This window comes from Cotesia typhae, unplaced genomic scaffold, assembly GCF_013202065.1.
Source record: "Cotesia typhae breed Kobodo isofemale line unplaced genomic scaffold, CoteBio_Ctyphae contig_65, whole genome shotgun sequence".
Classification (NCBI taxonomy): domain Eukaryota; kingdom Metazoa; phylum Arthropoda; class Insecta; order Hymenoptera; family Braconidae; genus Cotesia; species Cotesia typhae.
In genome coordinates, this window is record NW_027423762.1 from 1,394,804 (window position 1) to 1,413,864 (window position 19,061).

General features: G+C 29.4%; 2 protein-coding genes across 5 annotated transcripts in view; one reads left to right on the plus strand and one right to left on the minus strand.

Moving 5' to 3' along the window:
• Window positions 1-12,870, minus strand: part of Fuss (SKI family transcriptional corepressor fussel) — a 156,064-nt gene extending 143,194 nt beyond the window's left edge. For 2 of the 4 annotated variants that reach the window (XM_074250968.1, XM_074250963.1), the window contains exons 1-2: window positions 11,767-12,870; window positions 4,491-4,680 (exon numbers count right to left, since the gene is read on the minus strand). The gene's annotated coding sequence lies outside the window, so the exon portion shown is untranslated. Of the gene's footprint in view, window positions 1-4,485; window positions 4,681-5,204; window positions 5,295-11,766 lie in introns of those variants that run through there. The other 2 variants (XM_074250966.1, XM_074250965.1) reach the window with 2 other exon arrangements.
• A 25-nt stretch (window positions 12,871-12,895) lies between these two features.
• On the plus strand, window positions 12,896-17,037 carry LOC141532673 (uncharacterized). Its single transcript, XM_074251121.1, has 4 exons — window positions 12,896-13,321; window positions 13,407-13,434; window positions 13,504-13,700; window positions 13,962-17,037. Exons 1-4 carry the CDS (start codon window positions 13,137-13,139, stop codon window positions 14,881-14,883), a joined length of 1,332 nt encoding a protein of 443 aa, XP_074107222.1. The 5' UTR covers window positions 12,896-13,136; the 3' UTR covers window positions 14,884-17,037.
• The last annotated feature ends 2,024 nt before the right edge of the window (window positions 17,038-19,061 follow it).

Below are 19,061 nucleotides of genomic sequence, written 5' to 3' on the forward strand. Positions count from 1 at the left end.
CTATACTAGGTACGCGCTTGATTCTATTAAAGACATCAAACGAGCAAAAATTATATCAGCCATCCTCTTGCTTTCCCCATACCTCCTCCACTTATTTACTCTATCACAACATGCTGCCATTATACCGCCTGGTATGGACGCTCAAGTCATTAATGCTAATAGTCACGATATTCCTTTATTGTTACGTTTAATTAAGATTTTAGAAAAATTTTTCTCATATACATTAATCAAATCAAAACATAGTCAACAAATAATTCTAAATTATCTTGGTTTTTCTGCTTTTCGCAAAATTTTGTAAACATAAAATATAATCTTTTTTATTGATTTTACAGCAAAATAACAATCTGAAACTCTTCAAACTACAGCATTTGACGATTATTTAAATAATTCGAAGATTACCTAGATAAAATATACTTGTTGAAATTTGTTCCACCGCGATATCTTTACAACGAATAAACCGTTTTTAATATGTTACATGACATTCCATGTTGTTTTTTAAAGTTAAAAGTTGATCAGATTTTGAAATTGTTTGGTACAGCAGTCTATAAGATATTTCGAAAAATAATTTTTTTTTTAAAACTTCATTCATGAGACTTCTCAAAATTTATCGAGGTAATTCGCTCACATTTTCGCAAAATTTAAGGATGGTAAACCACTGTTGAACCTAATAAACCACGATTTGATCTATCAATCTAAAATTTAGGATAATAAACTCATTTGAAATGCAATAATAGTAATACTACATTGATAAGAAAGTTAACTTGACTCAAGAGAAAAAAACTTGAACCAAGAACATTTTGAAAATTAAAAAATGTAAGAAAATATCTTTATCATAAGAAAATACACGCTGTAAATATTTAAAAAATACTACAAACTTTTTTGACACGTATACTTTTATTTTGAGTACAGTAATAAAATTGAAGATGTAAAAGTATATATATTGTGAGAATTTATTTTTATACGTAATAGATGCACATAAAAGCGTATATGGCATAGGATAATATTAGTGAGAACGTTTTCACACGATTTTTCAGTATATATTATTAGAGAGGTGAGACTCGAAAGGTAAAGCTCATGGGGTATATAGAGACAGAGGGAAAGAGCTGCTTGCTAAATCTAATTTCGCCCGTCGCTTTATTTGATCATATTTTACATCGGCTTTGACGCTGCCCTAAAAGGGAATGCTTTTAAAATACATTACACGTACCGCTCACAGTGAAACGTGCAGACTCGAAAGAAAAAGATGGACCAACAAAATCCGTGAAGTTAAGTTCATCTCGGATAAAATTAACACTAGTGTTTTTTTAATCAAAAATTTCCGCTATCCTGTTGTAAGATAATTTCGTTAATAATATCGTTTAAATTAAAGTTTAATTTATTTGATAAAAAATACTGTACATTAATAAGTTAACATTTTTCATTTTATATGTTCAATTTTACTGGTTCATAATTTATTTATTTATTTTTCTTTATTTTGATAGAACATACGCCAATCTGCTATAAACATGTAAAGTTTTTACTTCAGAAATAAATTATTAGATAGTATCGTTTTTATGTATATACTTAAATATAAAGAATTATTGTACAGACTAATACAATAATAACAATTTTTTTACATTAGATGTAAATGAGGAGAGTGAGCCACTAAAGTCATCTAACTCAATACCATGATTATTAATTAAATTGGCAATCTTGTTTATTGGTCCATAACATAAATAGTTCTTTGTTGATTTTAATGAAAATAGCAGCCTTCGGGATCTTAGATCTGGTCTTGAGCAGATAAATCTGAGCTGTTCCAAGATTTCAGGGAAATTGATATATTCATTAATTGTTTTGTAAAAATGGATTAAGTCAGCACACTATCTACGACTCTGCAAACTATATATCCTGCACTGACTGGAAATATCATCAGTATTCCTTGAACGTAGACGGTATGCAATGTATTTACAGAGTTTGTGTTGGATTTTTTTCTATTTACCTATCATTACATTCGTAGCTAGTGACCATACTATTGATCCGTATTCAAGGATCGGTCGGACCAAAAAGTTAAAAAGATGAACCAATGTATGGTTGTTTTTAAAGTCTTTCCCGGATCTGAGGATATCCAGAGAACTTTGTAAGCTTGTGAGATAATCTTCTCAATGTATGCTGAGAAAGTAAGTTTAATATCGAAGGTAATCCTAAGATCCTTGATCGAGGTAGAGTTCGGCAATTGTTGTCCGTCGATATTATAATTATACGTCCTACAGCATGTGATTTGTTAAATATAATGATTGCGCATATTGTTGAATTAAAACTAATAAATGATAAGCTTACTCTGATTTTTAACTTGACGCTATGAAAATAAATGATTTTATAAAATTAGGAAGTTATCAGTTTTACCCTGTTACAAAGATGTTTTGTAGTAGATTTCATAAAAATCTAACTATTGCATTTGTCTTCATGGCGGAACTTTCGAAAAATTTTGCTTTTTTCTGACTTAGTTCATCGAGCTGATTCAGAAAATGCATATGATTTAAAAGTTTATTTATGCATGTATTTATATATACAATATAACGCAACTTGTCCGGTTGATACCGTCTCTAATTCATAATGGATCTTCTCCAAACTCAACATACTTAATCTTTAGACGAATACTAAGGTCAAATTTAAAGATCAGCTTAATCAGTCAAGTAGTTCAGAAGTTACAGGGTTTCGAAATTTTCAAAATCGTAAAAATTCATATTTTGGCAGAAAATTCATATTCTTTCGCTGATAATTTTTTAATGAAATAACTTATCGAATGTTTGTAAATTGCATTTTTAAGCCCATTAAACAAGATTTAATTTTCATGCCATTTTATTCTTCTAGACTGAAAATAACCTTTTTGTCTGTAGATATTTAATAAAATTTTACTATGGTATTTGTTTTAACTTAGAGAAAAGGAGTTCCATCAATGTGATTGAAGTATTTATATTATTAGTGTTGTGATTTTATTTAAGTGGAAAATCTACTTCCATTTAGCTGCCGAATCGTTTTTTTTTTTTTTTATTTATTGCGTCGAAATTCGTTATTGGATTATTCTACAAATACAACTACCGGATGTTGAAGCCCGAATAACTCCATAATATCTGAAAGCTGTATTTTTGAACTCGAGGGACTCAATACTTTACAATAGAATATTTTTCGAGCATTTTGAGCTTGAAAATAGGGGGAATCTTCAGGGATAGTCGGTGAGTCAACTGTTTTTTGGATTTCTTTTTATGTTAAGTACTATTTAAGCCAATCGATTTTATAATTTGAATTATTTTTAATAGTTACAAGACATTGAATCAAACATTATAGGTTCGATTAATATATTTGGATTTGTTCAAAAGTTATGTATACCAAAGAACAAACACCACATCTTTTTTTTTTTTTTTTTTTTTTTTTGTATAAAAGAATCTTCTTTTCTATAAAATTAAGCTCTGAGACGAAGTTAAGGACATCATTATATTTTGAAAAATACTTGCACATAGAAGAAAAGGTTTACTTGCGAACTAAGAAAATTCTCAGAAAAACCTAAATTATTTTGGAGACAAAAGAATTTATCGTGAGATAAAAAAAATTTTTGACTCAAGTAAGTTTACTTCAAGTTTTTTTTGTGTTGTATTCAATAATTTCTTTTGTCAGTGTATCTTCCATCTGTCTTTAATTTGTTTAAATACAAAAACTTCTAAAATGTTTTATTTCTAAGTTTCAAGAGTTCAAAAATGAAGAAATATATTCTTCTTAGTACGGAAAGTCTAATTCTGCATTAATAAAATTTTTCATTATAAAATAGTCACAGTAATTTAAATTAACTATGTATCAAAAATTTACAGTTAATTGCTAATAACATTTAAGCAAAGACTTAATTTTTCTGTACTAGAGTTACAATTTACATTTATGCACAAAATGTATAATTGCAAATTATTATTATGCAATGGTAACATTGTAAAAGTTGATTTTATAAGTTCAGTTTAAAAACTAGATAGTTAGAGTAATATTTAATAATGAAAATATTCTCATTAAATAACATAAAACTTAACAACTATACCCATTGAAGCACATAGGTTGCTATTTTCTAAAGGCACAGGAACTGTCTAACGAGAGTTTCGTTCACCAGAGTATACATACGAAATAAAATAAAGTATAGCAAGGGAATCAAGACCGGATACAATTAAATGCTCGTGCCTGAGTGGTTGCATTGTTTAGGGTGGGTGCCCGCTGTACCCGTGGTTGGTATATACGATCCACTGCTCATGAGGTGGTCCCCCACATTCTTGATATCTATCGGCATTGAACTACCGAGTTATTTGGTTGAGATTCAGTTGACTCGACATGTGAAGTCGTTTGTGTATTGAACCAACACACCATTTAATACAATACATTGCATGATTGCCAACTGCTTTCATATCTCAAGAAGGGGAACGTTGCACACGCGAAACAAATTAGCATTAATATTGTTTACAAATTTATAAATACCTTACATTTTAGCTGGTGAAACGAATCATCGTGCTTTTTAACTGATCTACACGCAATCACCCATCGATGAATTTTATTTAAGATCTTCATTTTATCCACCGTGAAAGCACGTGCTGTGTTACTCACCCGTAACTGTTAGGGTTAGCAAATTATCATGCTAAACTTTTACCTGTACAATTCCCACGATTTTTTTACCTGCAATCATATTTTTTTTTCTTGATTAATAATCTAATGACAATAATAAACAAAAAATTAATTTTAAAATCGTTTTCAATATGTTAATGTAAGCATAAGAGTGATAACTACACGGATAAATTTTTGTCAAAATTCAAATATTGCCCTGATTACAGTAATAGGCATTTTTGTCAGAGCAATGAATACTGTTAGAAACTGTAGTGAGTACTGATCTGCACATCACGGTAAAATCAACAATAGTTACTCTTCATACATCGGTCGTCTACGTTTTAAAGAGTAACTACAATTACTATGACGTGATTCACATCTTCTTCGCAACTTCTTGAATAGCGTGTATTTCTCAGCACTGCTTACTGCTTGGAACAATAACCAATCGTGTCACAAACTACACTTACAATTGTTTTGTACACTATTTTCACTTTTTTAGTTTGTTTTTAAAGTTTTGAAATTAAATTTTGACAAAATTAATCAAGAGTAATTTTTTTTTCATAATTTGCATTCTTTTAAATAAAGTAAAGGATTACCCCGTTATTGATATTATTGAAGTATCATCAAAATAACTTGAAAACTCTTGAATCTAAGCTTGAAGATATAAAAAAGATCATTAAATTTTGCAAGAAATCCATAAATGTACAACTAATTATTAAAAAGCTACCATATTTTTGACAATTGATTACAGTTAAATAACGATCATGCCAAATTATAAATTAATTAATTAAATATAATTTTCTATGCCTATCAATAATCTTAACTTATATCAGAATTAATAATTGTATAACATAATGAAGCTTTTTGATGTTTACTTCGGTTAAAGAAATTTTCTGAATATACTTTTTTCCCATAATAAAATCCAGTATACGTATAATATTGAAGTTAATGAGAAGATCTATTGATAAAGAGGATTATTTATAAAGAAATATAAGATATATACATATAATATTATGTTCCCAAGAGATGAGATAGGTGTAACTCTATTGATCCCTAAAGAATATAAACGGGTGCGGTAATATGGAAGCTTTGAGTCTCTCGTGTATGGTTTAAGCGTCTTGACGGCGATAAGAACGTTCTGATTTCATTGCCGTCGACGAGAATAATATATCAAAAGCATATACATATATAGAATAAATTCTCAATACAAGTAGATAGTATATTAGAGTTAGAGTATATATGAACCGCAGTAAACGGCTAAGTTTTTACCAAGCTTCCCCGGGATACACAGGATGGCTTCTTATTGCTCTGGTAATCGAATCGTTCTCCCTCTCTTATCCATTTCTATCATTCTCCTTCCCAATATCATGCCATCTTAGAGTCCTCCTCTTTGCTTTACTTCCCATCATATATCTCTTACAAGCTGCCAGTTGACGCAAGCGCAATCTCAAATAATTCGTAGAGTAGCATATGACATGCTACTACTGGAATACTGTGTATAGCACGATAATTCTTGGATTATGCTTTATTTTATGTTTCTCTGACGCAATTCACTACAATACTAGACTTACACTATTAAAAGTTAAATGTATAGTATATGTACATCCATTACGTTACATTATTTAAAAGTAATGGACCATTTATGCTTTATCTCAATCTCTTTCTTCTCTCTACAGTAAATATCTGCATGTATTTATCCTAAAGTAGATTTGTACCAAATCATTTTAACTCTAAATTGTAAATGACCAATATCTACCGAATTTACTTAACATTTCTGGTTTATTTATGTAATAAACAAATCTAATAGATTATTTGAAGGAATTATGAAAATAACAATTCTGATTTAAAAAGCCGAAATTCATGCTTATTATAATTATTTAAGAGAGATGAAGACCGATTATAGTAATCTAATAAGCAACTAAATTTCTTAAAAGTTTACCACTATTTGTTCTATATTAACTTGGTTAGAAAATCAGTCAGGTTTGTCCGATTACCGACAAACACTTGGTAGGATAAAGAAAATAGGCGCTCCCGTAAAGCTGGTAAGAAATTTCGACTTAACTGGGATGAAACTTGAAAGATAATCACTCAAAGTTATTTAGAATCACATAAGCCTATAGTTCTTGAGAATATTTACACTCGATTTACCTATAACTTACTTGTAAAATCTTATTAAAAAAAAAGTTATTTTTATAAAATATTTTGTCTGAAATTTTTTCAAACTGTAATTTGACACTTTATCGAAAAAGCTCAATCACTTGAAAATTTTTGCAATGATAGTACAAACAGATTATAATAAGTAATTAAACTCTACGCAATATTGTTGTTTTAATTTTTTCAATCGCATGAAATAAAATATTCTACACGGAAAGAAAAATATGGGAACTATTCCTATAATTTTATGGGAACAGTTCCCAGGTAATTATAGGAACTGTTCCCATGAATTATGGGAACTGATCCCATATTTATAGGAAATTTTCCCAAAATTATGGAAACATTTCCTATAACGATGGGAATGGTTCCCATAATGGTATAGGAATGGTATCTATAATTATAGGAATGATTCCTATACTATTATAGGAACTATTCCTATAATATTATAGGAGGTATTCCTATAATGATATAGTAATGGTTCCTATATCATTATGGGAATATTTCCACATAATATTATGGAAATAGTTCCTATATGATTATGGGAACTATTCTCATAATGGTATAGGAAAAATTCCTAGAATATCATAGGAAAAAACATTTCTCTTAAATTTCTGTCATTTTCTGATGCACACAAATTATTATATGTTTATTATTATTATTATTATTTTTTTTTTTATTTTTATTACTAGCAGACCCGACAGACGTTGTCCTGGATTCACGTCTTAAATTTAGAAATTTTAGGAATGAGCTCGTATAGTTAAAAACATCATTAGTTAACAATATGCAATGGGCATTCCTCAATAATTAACATTTTCGTAAATATAAGCTCATTCTAATTTTATATTCATCGAGACCTTTCGTTTTAGTACCCACATAAATTTTTTTATATATCTTATATATATATATATATATATATATATATTAGGGTGGGTCAAAAAAATCGAATAATTTATTTTTGATTTTATACTCTGAAAAATAGGTTCGTAGACACCTAAAAAGAATTCTCTCCAAGTATAAGCTCTTAATTATAACGGGAAGGTCCTCCGCTTTGCGGGTTTCTATTTTTTTCGAATAATCAGATAAAAAAATTTATATCTCGCTTCCAACTGCTTGGAAAAATATTCCGTGGCATAGATTTTGTGAGAAATTAAATGCTTTACAAAAAAGGTCTCTTATGACTTTTTCAAAAACTCAACCGATTAAAAGATATTCATAGTTGAAGTTTGGCTATTTTAAGGAAAATATTCGTTTTTATTATGAATTTTATAAGTCGATGAAAAAAATTATTTCGGATTGCGGAACTCATGATTTTGTAGAAAATTTACTGCTCTACAAAAATGGTCTCTTATGATTTTTTGATTAAGTGAAGCCGTTACGAGATATTCATCGTCAAACATTAACGAATATCAATATTTCCAGTTTTTGATCAATAATTCGATAAATTTTAATTTAAACTATGAGTTTCAGGAAAATTTACATAAATTTGAGTTTCGATCGATAAAGAAATGTTATAATAAGTTAGATAAAGAATTATTGGAATTATCATTGATTTTCAGTCTTGAGCTTGTTTGATTGCATTAAAACAAGAAATTAGAGCATTTTTTTCGACATATAGCCAATGATTAGTTTAATTTGAAGTGAATGACATATTTCTTTGTCAAATTTAATATGAAAAGTATTGAATCAAGTGAGAAACAACCAGTATTTAACTTTTTATAGATAAATTTTTTATTGAATTATCAATTGCAATATAATTGTCTATATTTTTAACATAACAGTACGCTATTACTATAAATAATTTCTTTTATTACAATTTGGGAATGTTTTTTGATGTTCTTTGACAACTTGCAATAAGTACTGGAATTGTTCTTCATTTTTTGTCAAGCATTGATTATATTCACTGACTAATGCAACAGCTCGCTCTGCTGAATCATTGACAACTTTCAGTTGTTGAAAGTATTCTTTATTTTCGAGATAACTCTCATTAGTAGGCCATAATTCAACATCGACATCAAGAAAGTCATACGGTAGATCGAAGATTTTGAAAAGATTTAATGACTTTTTAGACACAAAGTCACTCAGAGTTCTCTGCGCCAATGAATTCAAATCTTTTTAGCAATTACAAATCTTTTAGCTTTAGAATCTGTACCTTCACGAGTATTAACAGCTTCAACAATACTTTTTTACTTCTAATGGAACGCCATCGTCAAACAGTGATAAAATGGCAAGTTCATCGCTCAAATACCATAAGTGCGAAATCATTTTTTCACACGTAGCTGAAGAAATCAAAGGATTGATATGTTTGTACTCCAATAAATTTTTCATAAACTGCAAGTCATGATAAGCAGCAGTTGTTGCAGAAGTTGATGAAAACCAAGCTTTTAAATACAATGTGACTATAAAAATACAGAAATGACGAAGACCATGCAATTCTTTCTGAGAGAGTTTGAATTCATCTCTGAATAGATACATTTTCAAACTATAAATGGCCTTAGCCATCCATCTAGCATGATGAACAGCACCAGGACGTTTGAAAGAAATCTTTTCTTGAGGCATTTCTCCAAGGAAAATCAATGATAATTCCAATAATTCTTTATCTAACTTATTATAACATTTCTTTATCGATCGAAACTCAAATTTATGTAAATTTTCCTGAAACTCATAGTTTAAATTAAAATTTATCGAATTATTGATCAAAAACTGGAAATATTGATATTCGTTAATGTTTGACGATGAATATCTCGTAACGGCTTCACTTAATCAAAAATCATAAGAGACCATTTTTGTAGAGCAGTAAATTTCCTACAAAATCATGAGTTCCGCAATCCGAAATAATTTTTTTCATCGACTTATAAAATTCATAATAAAAACGAATATTTTCCTTAAAATAGCCAAACTTCAACTATGAATATCTTTTAATCGGTTGAGTTTTTGAAAAAGTCATAAGAGACCTTTTTTTGTAAAGCATTTAATTTCTCACAAAATCTATGCCACGGAATATTTTTCCAAGCAGTTGGACGCGAGATATAAATTTTTTTATCTGATTATTCGAAAAAATAGAAACCGGCAAAGCGGAGGACCTTCCCGTTATAATTAAGAGCTTATACTTGGAGAGAATTCTTTTTAGGTGTCTACGAACCTATTTTTCAGAGTATAAAATCAAAAATAAATTATTCGATTTTTTTGACCCACCTAATATATATATATATATATATATATATATATATATATATATATATATATATATATATATATATATATAATATCTTATCAGCTCTAATTATATAATATATGATTTCATACATTGTTATGTTTATAGATTCACATCAGTGAAGTATACTCAACGAATTAAAAACACTGCTTACTGGATTAATATCAGTTTCAGTGAAAAAATCCGTTTCGAAAATTTTTTCAGATTTTTAGTGAAAATAACTGTCAATATGGTAGTCTGGTGAAGATATCTGAAATAACACAAAATTTTTTAATTCAATTTTTTTCAGTTCCGTCATTAAGCTTTCATGAAGAAACTTGATCGTGCTTAGTTTAATTGTAATTAACACATTTTGATTGGCAATCACACCGCATTTTCTCAATTTAGTCGGCCATACGTTTTATTTTTTAATCAACTCAATTTTCGCAGTGATTCCACTACAGAGTCAACGTATGCAGGCGTATTCACTTGTAAGCAAATTGCATAACCGAACAGGAGAGGGCGTTTTATTGAAATCATAAACGATGTGCGGAGAATTTGAAAATTTCAAATAAAATACGTATACCATGTTGATTTTACCTAACTTTTGTTAAACGTACCATAAAATAATATTTCATTCATTACATTTATGCATTTTATTGGTTGACTTACTTATAAATGTTGAAACATTAAAAGGATGTTCATGTATCCTGAAAAAATTTGGGGTACTCAATGACGCGCGCCAAGTACGATAAAAAAATTTTTTCTTAATTTTTAAATTTTCAACAAACTTTTTCAATTTTTTCAACATTATGACGGTTTCTTGGTATTTTTTGTATTTAACTTTTTTTTTTTGTATAGAATGAAAATTATTGTAACGAGTCTTATTTTTTTGCAAAGTGCAGATGTTATTGAGATGAGTTTTATGAACGTGGACTTGGCGCAATTTTTAACAGTGAAACTGTTTTTGTTCGGATTATTTTTCTTGAATCAAGTTTATTTTTTCATCAGTATTTATTTATTTCAATATGATTTTTTTTTTTTTTTAGAATTGAAAAACAGTTACAAGATAAGCACTTTCAGATTTTTTAAACTTCTTTACAGTATTGACTTTGTATTGATTGAATAATTGTCTACTCGCCAATTTTAGAGATCGTTGTGAAAAGTTTCACAATCTTCACTAATGCGTATTTTGAAAACTTTTTTTTTTCATTAATATCCACACTGTATTCACTCAAACATTAGTAATTAAAGCTTTTTTCTGTGAAAAAAAAACCAATAATTATTATTAATAAACATCTAGTATTTTCAGACGATACTGAAATTTGCAAGCATCTTACAATTTTATAGATTGACTTAACCAATAAATTAGTAGCAAGAAAACATTTGTAAGATATCCTATTTTCCAAAATTTACAATTTATAAGCATAAAATTTTTTTTATAATTTTTTTCATAACTTCTGGTATCAAGAAAAATTATTAGTAATATCAAACATCGTTTAATTTCAGTATCGCTACTTTTATTACCACAGAGTTATTAATTTAACACTCAATAAAAAAATTGTTGTACGTTTTTTTAATAAAGAACAAAATATTTTTTAATTGAATACATTAATAAAAAATTTTACTTAATTTAGATACAAAAAAAATAGTTCTTTATCTGGAAACAGTATTATCATTCTTTAGCTTATGACAAAAGCAAAAAAAAATTGCAACTTAGTTTGTTACATGCATAGTTGTATATTCATGGGAGATAAATACAGATACATACTTAAAGGTAATAAAAAGGTTTTTATTTAGGATTGTTACTTTACCTTAAATTCTCTTGACTCAAGACCCTATACTTCTCTATAACAGATTCTCATTCTTTTACTTTATTACTTAAACCCAACATTATCCCTTGGGCTACCAATCCCGAGTAAAGTTTGTTATACAACTTGGTACGAACATGCGAACTTCCGAAATTGTCTGTCTTTGTCAGTTTCGCTATACTAGAGCTAATGCTACAAGTATTCTAGGTACTGAGGTAAGCTCTTGACGACGATTTTCTTTACAAGTTTGAGTTGATTTTGGTGCTGATGCTTTACTTGGTGACTTGGTGTGCTTCTCAGCTCAACGAAAAACTTAGTTATCATTGTCGTTGGGGAATTACCAATGAAACCACCGCAGTTGAAACTTTTGTGTCTTATATCTGTCGTTTCAAGATAAGACAATAGATACTTAATGAATCAACAAATATAAAATCATTTTGACACCTTATTATCGATTAATTTGCCCTTTCCCATCCATTATGCATATTTTTTTGACATATCTTTCGGATTAACCTAATTTAGTATACAACGATTCTTTCTTACTTATGTGAAAATACTTTGGTATGTGATGAAAAATCTTGTCAGTAGTTTTATTCGGATAACTGCACAAGATAGTAGTGGCATCTAGTGACAGTAACTTGTAAAGCTGTAGATAAAGTAGATCGCTAAGCAGCAATTACTATTCAGTACCCTGATAGCCATGACAGCTACCTTACCTATAACTTACTGTCAATCTACGTCCGCAATTTGAAGCAAACTTTACAGATAGAGTTGGCAAAGCAAGCGATTACATATTAGTTACCTATAAGTTACTCTGCAAATAGACGTCAAAACTTGCTGTATGTACAAATATTTCAGTCAAATTGTAAGTAGTAAAGTTGAAAGAAAATTTAACTACAAGTTTGATTATTAACTTGTATTCAAGCTGCGGCCGTAGATTTTCGTCAATTTGCTTACAACTGTTGTTGAGTAAAGAATTACCGCCAACTTGATGTTAAGTTACTCGTAACTGCTGGAAGTCAACTCACTTTCTGAAGAAGCGCTGGCTATGGGGTTCCGTTTTGCCAAACTCAGCCACTTGAGAGCAGCACATTAGCAAGTTTTTTAAAGCGCAAGTTTTCAAATATGATCACCAAAGAAAAAAAAGTTTCATATGAAAAATTAGTGTACTAGTTATAATTGAACGAAAATTAAAAATTAATCGACGCAATAAACAATAAAATTTATATAACTATTTTTTTTATAAGTTATGTGAATTTAATAATAATAATTATACTATACCTATATTTAAGTTATACTTAATGTTTTGAAGTGAACACGTGTTGATAAGTCATTGTGAAAAAAATAATTTAACAATATAATAATACCAAATAATGGGAAAGTGTTCAGTTCCTTTTTGTAAAGGAAAAGCTACTTTTATTTTTCCAAAAAACGAAAAACGTCGGATTCTTTGGGAAAAAGCCATAAGTGTCAATTTTCAATCATCAAAATCATCAAGGTTATGTTCGATCCATTTCGAAAAAGATTTAATTATTGAAAAAAGAGAGTTTTTATACAGGTATGAAATTAATTTATTTAACGTAGATTTATATTGTAGTAATTTAATATCCGTATCAAGTAACTTTAATAGGTGGTTTTTTTAGGAGTCACAACATCCAAGAAGTACTTAAAACCTAATGCTGTACCAACACTTATGTTGGAGCTTGAAGCAGAAAAATCAAGGCGTTCTGAAAAATTCAGAAAGCTCTTTTCGAAGAAGATTCTAATAATTCATCATCATCATTGCCTTTGTCGCTTTTAGATGATCCAATAAATATCTCTGAAAATATTGCCAACAGTTTGGTCGAATCGCCGATAAAGAATTGTATATCATCAGTACCATCATCATCAAATGAAAATAATGAAATTACTGAGCTACAAAAAAATAGAGCTTCGAAGTTCACCAATAAATAAAGAAACATTGATAGATCATCAAATTGAAGAGCCATTTGCATTAACTCATATTCAAGATTGCTCAACAATCTCAAGCATGTCATACATAACCACTGATTACTATAATATTGATGTACAAATGGAAGAAGAGGTCTATTCATTGCCATTGTCAGAAAGTACTAATGCAGATTACATGGAATCAAATCATGTAAAATCGTTGGAAGTAAAAAAACAAAAATCTTCTGCCGTGAGAAAAAATGTTTTAGTTCAGTTGGTATCCAAGTTGGCCGTGGACCTTTATCTGTTCAATCAATTTCTTACCGAGATGATGTAATACATTACTATACTGGATTAGGAAATTATGCCAAATTTCAATTTGTGTATGGTACATTAAGTGATTATGTTGATCGCATTAAATATGTTAAAGGTCAAGTTAACTCTGTAGAACCTGAGGACATGTTTTTGTTGATACTTATGAAGTTACGAAGAAATATTCCAGATTTTGGATTGAGTATCTATTTTGGAATTAGTGAAGCTGTTGTCCGCAATATTTTTAATACTTGGATCCATATGATTTACCAGCTTTGGTCATTGATAGATATTTGGCCATCCCGAGAAGTTGTCGACTTTTATATGCCAGAAGGATTTAAAAAGTTATATCCATCAACAAGAGTCATTGTTGATGCTACTGAAATACCCATTGATAAGCCATCAAATCCAATAGCTCAACAAGCTACATTTAGCACATATAAGAACAAAAATACTGTGAAAGTATTAGTGGGAGGATCGCCTAATGGCATTTTATGCTATCATTCTGCAGCGTATGGAGGTAGTACAAGTGATAGACAAATAGTAGAAAGATCGGATCTCGTTAAAAAATTTCAAAAAGGTGATTCCGTAATGGCAGATCGTGGTTTTAATGTGCAAGATATTTTTGAATCACAGGGAGTAACTGTCAATATACCTCACTTTTTGAAAGGTAAACAACTTCCAAGTGTGACAGTATTATCCGATCGCAAATTAGCATCGAAACGGGTACACATTGAACGATTAATTGGGCTGACAAAAACTTATAAAATCTTACGAGAACCTTTGAATCCAAATTATACGCGTCTAGCTACGAAAATTTTTTCTATATGTCTAATATTATGTAACTTACGTGAATCTGTTGTTAACTCGGCCGCATAAAATGATATCTCCAAGACAAAGGAGACACACTTCGAAAATTTTAATAAACAATTAACTTACATTTATTTCGTGTACATTTTGTTTTGTAATTAAAATTTGTATATTTAAAACGATTCAGTTCTGCTGTATAACTAATATAACAATAATTATACTTTTTATAAGAAAATGTAAATATGATTATAAATACACTAACTTTTATATAAAACGTAAATTTTCATTGCTTTTTTTTTACTTTTTAAAAATAGTACTGTAATTTTTATATAAATAACGATCTAAAATAGCAACACGAAAATAATACTCAAAGAATTTTGCTAAACGTTAAACCATTAATGTTATGAAGTTGTCATCACGGCGAATAGTTATAACAATTGTTTCAATTGTTGTATATACTATAAACTTTGCAATGTATCTGCCTGTAACAAAAAGCTGGCCTTGAATTTGGTAGTAGTACAGATGGTTTTTTTTTAATCGTAAATTGTTTCTTTCGTCAAGATACAGGTATGGCAAAGTTTTTTCCGTTATAGGAGAGAATCTACGGGAATAAGGACACTTAACTTCTACTACTGTGTCATTTCCTATGAGCCCATCTGGAGAAGCTCCTAAAAAAGGGTGAGTTGGACTTATAAATAGTCCGCATTTATCTATTTTAACACCAGTGGATTCGTAGATTTCCAGCGCTTTACTTTCATTTTCTTTACCCCAATCTGTAGACTTTGATTTAAACGGTTCTTGATTAATCAAGCTAGTAAAAAATTGTACTTCGGCTTCTTCATCTCGAATTATGCAGCATTTATAAAAATTACTGGCTGTGATTCTATTTTGACGATATTTAAACCAACTTTTACTTCGACTTTGCTCTCTTGTTTCTTCTTCAATTTTTTTTATATCATCAGTGGTTATTGACAGTAGTTTAAATTCATTTAACAGCAAAAAAAATTTACTCTTTGTTACATTGTCATACATTCTGTCAATTAAATCATGCGTATTATTATCATTATGAACCTCTGCAAAAAAAGTTCTACTCGTTCCTTGGTTATTAAAGGAATTTTAGTTGCGGCATTAATATCTTTATAATGCGTATTGTCTGGTGTCCAGAATACTGCATCAGGATCTTGTTGATGTAATTGGAAAAAACCTTCATTCTCATCCGCAAAAATTAACCTGCATAATTAGTAATAGTAACTTTTTTTTTTAATTAAATAAATTTTGTTATTAATTCGCTAATTAAATATTGTAATGACATAGGATATTGTTAGGTTAACTACCGAAATTTAATATTTACATACCGTTCTTGTAAATTTTTTTTTTTACCTGTGGTACGAAGTCCACGTTTTTTTAATTCATGCTTTAATTGTTCAACATTCCAGGTAAAATATTTGTTTTCTTTATCCATTTTTTTGTAAGCACATAACAGTCACTATTATTAACTTCAAATATTTGCGCGACAAAAAATGATCTATGCTGCTGCCCCCTGGCCCGAGTTTGACAAAAACGGATCCCCATTAGGGCACCTTATCTAAAACTGTCTATCAATCTACGGGCGCTATTTGAAGCAAACTTGACGGAAAGAGTTGGCAAAAGAAATAGTTTCAGTTAAGTGACCTATAAATTACTTTGCAATTAGATATCAAAACTTGCTGTGCAGACATGAGCATTAATGCCTGGGTTACAAATGTATTATCTCTCATGCAGTTTTAACCCACACTCAAAAAAAAGTTTAAGTCCTATTGGTATACACTTTTTTAATGAATTGGTATTGCGAATATGATAAAAAAGTTTAAGTATTATCGCAATACTCTGTTTAAGTGAGTGACTTATATTTTCCATACGATACTATTGCAAGTCTAGAGAGTATAGTAAAAAAAGTTCCCGCGTAAAACTCAGCGCGTATTTCGTTCTTTTTTTTCCCGTGTTTATATACCGTGTTTATACTTTTAACCTAAACATGGTTCTCAAGAGCATTAAAAAAAAAATATTTATATAATTGACATTAAAAATAATAATTTATGGATCCGTGGGTGAAAAATAAATTAATCGAGTGGAATTTGTCATCCTATCATCAAGTGTTTGAAGGTATGTAATTTTATGATATTGTAAAGTTTAAACACATTGTCAACCGAGGTTAACCTTTATTATAATAAATGTAACATCCTAACATTAATCTTTAATCATTATTTTTTAATAAATAAAATAAAAAAAATAAAATAAATTATTAAAAAATAAAAAAAAATTAACATATTTGAGTCACCAGGAACAATTTTGATATTAATTTTTAAAAATTTTTATAAACAAATATCTGACAACTCTTATGAGTTTTTCATAAGTACAAAATTAATATCACATTAAAATTAGCAGTCACTTGATAATTTTTTAATTTTATTTAACAAACAACTTTATTCCAAAAAATTATTTTTTAAAAATTGGATTATTAATTTTTTTTAATTTCCACATGTCAATTTTTTTTCCTAATTTTTTTTGCTATAATTTATTTATAATTGTACGATCTAACCATCACTAAAATTATTATTTTAACATTAAAAACTAAAAACTAATTATATTAATATTAATATACCTTGTCCCATATATGTTAATATTCTGTATTTTATATTATAATTATTATTAATTATTTATTAATTTTTAAATAAATTTAATTTTAAAATAAATGGGTTTATTGTCATTTCTTTAATGTATTTTGTGAAGAATTACCGCCAACTTGATGTTAACTTAACCGTAACTGCTGCAAGTCAACTACTTTGTAAGGAAACGCTGGCTATCAGGTTAATTACTGATGAGCTGCACATGAAGCTGACAGAAACTGTCAACTTTCTGTTTTATCACTAACACGTAGACAAGTTTCCTGATAGCCAGCGATTTCTCAGTAAGTATAGCTGCCTTCTAGCAGTTACGGTTAACCTAACATCAAATTGGTAATTTTTCACTCGAAAACAATTGTAAGCAAATTGACGGAATCTACGGCCGCAACTTGAATACAAGTTAACAATCAAACTTGTAGTTAAATTTTCTTTCAACTTTATTACAATTTGACAGAAATACTTGTACAGCAAGTTTTGACGTCTATTTGCAGAGTAAGTTATAGGTAACTAATAGGTAATCGCTTGCTTTGCCAACTCTTTCCGTCAAGTTTACTTCAAATTGCAGACGTAGATTGACAGTAAATTATAGGTAAGGTGACTATCAGGGTAGCCTACCTTGATTGCCAGCCTTCGTTCACTTAACATTAAGTTCATTAATATTTCTTGGATAACAGTTGTACACAAGTTGATGAAAATCTACGGTGGAAATTCGAATGTAAGTCAACATCAGACTTATAGTTGACTCTTTAACAAACTACACGAACTTGGACGTGAATCTTGTTTTCAAATTGCAAAATAACTTACTGCAGCTCGATCTAAGCTCCCACTTTTCCAACTCTTTGCGTTTAGTTGACTCCAGATTGTGGCTGAAGATTTACGATAAGTTTCAGTTAACATGGTTATCAAAGTTGATATCCATTTGTATGCAGACTGACTGCGAATCTTGGTTTTTGAACCTCTGCAACCAAATTGGCACTAATCAGTGTTTCATATTGACATCAATTTCCACCAATTGAGTGATGTCAATTTGATAGCAAGATTTACACTCAACTTGACTCGTGATCAAACAACTTTTGTACTGTAACTACGGTTGTAGGCAAATTTGATAAAACAGCCCCAATTAGCACAAGCCAAACGAAGTTCACGTAAGTCTGCTGCCGGAATTAGACGTAAAGTTTACGCTAACAGTAAGGCAACAGTTGTCCTTATAACTGTTGACGTGAAGTTAACCTTAACTTTCTGTAACTTCCCATTACCTTTGAGCGAACTTTTCGGAAAATTCCGGCAACAGATTTACGCTAACTTGATGCGTAAGTTAAAGTCAAGTTATGGGAAACTGTTGCAAATGCAGAGATTGACGTGAAGTTAACGTAAAGTTGACATAAGCTACTGAACGTCAACTTAGTTGATGGTCAACCTGTGCTAACTGAGGCAGTAAACGTTAAATCAAAATTATCATACTTCTGACATCTCGAAAAGATACCTGAGTAAGTAAAGACGTTTTATACTACTCGATGAGAAGTTCTGAAAGGAGATCAACATCAGCTTAGCAAAGATAATTTTTCTTATATATCGCGTTTAATT

Coding starts and splice junctions, on each gene's coding strand:
- LOC141532673 (XM_074251121.1), top strand. CDS start 13,137: ATGGGAAAGTGTTCAGTTCCTTTTTGTAAAGGAAAAGCTACTTTTATT. Junction 13,322..13,406: donor AAAAGAGAGTTTTTATACAG/GTATGAAATTAA, acceptor TGGTTTTTTTAG/GAGTCACAACATCCAAGAAG. Junction 13,435..13,503: donor ACATCCAAGAAGTACTTAAA/ACCTAATGCTGT, acceptor TGAAAAATTCAG/AAAGCTCTTTTCGAAGAAGA.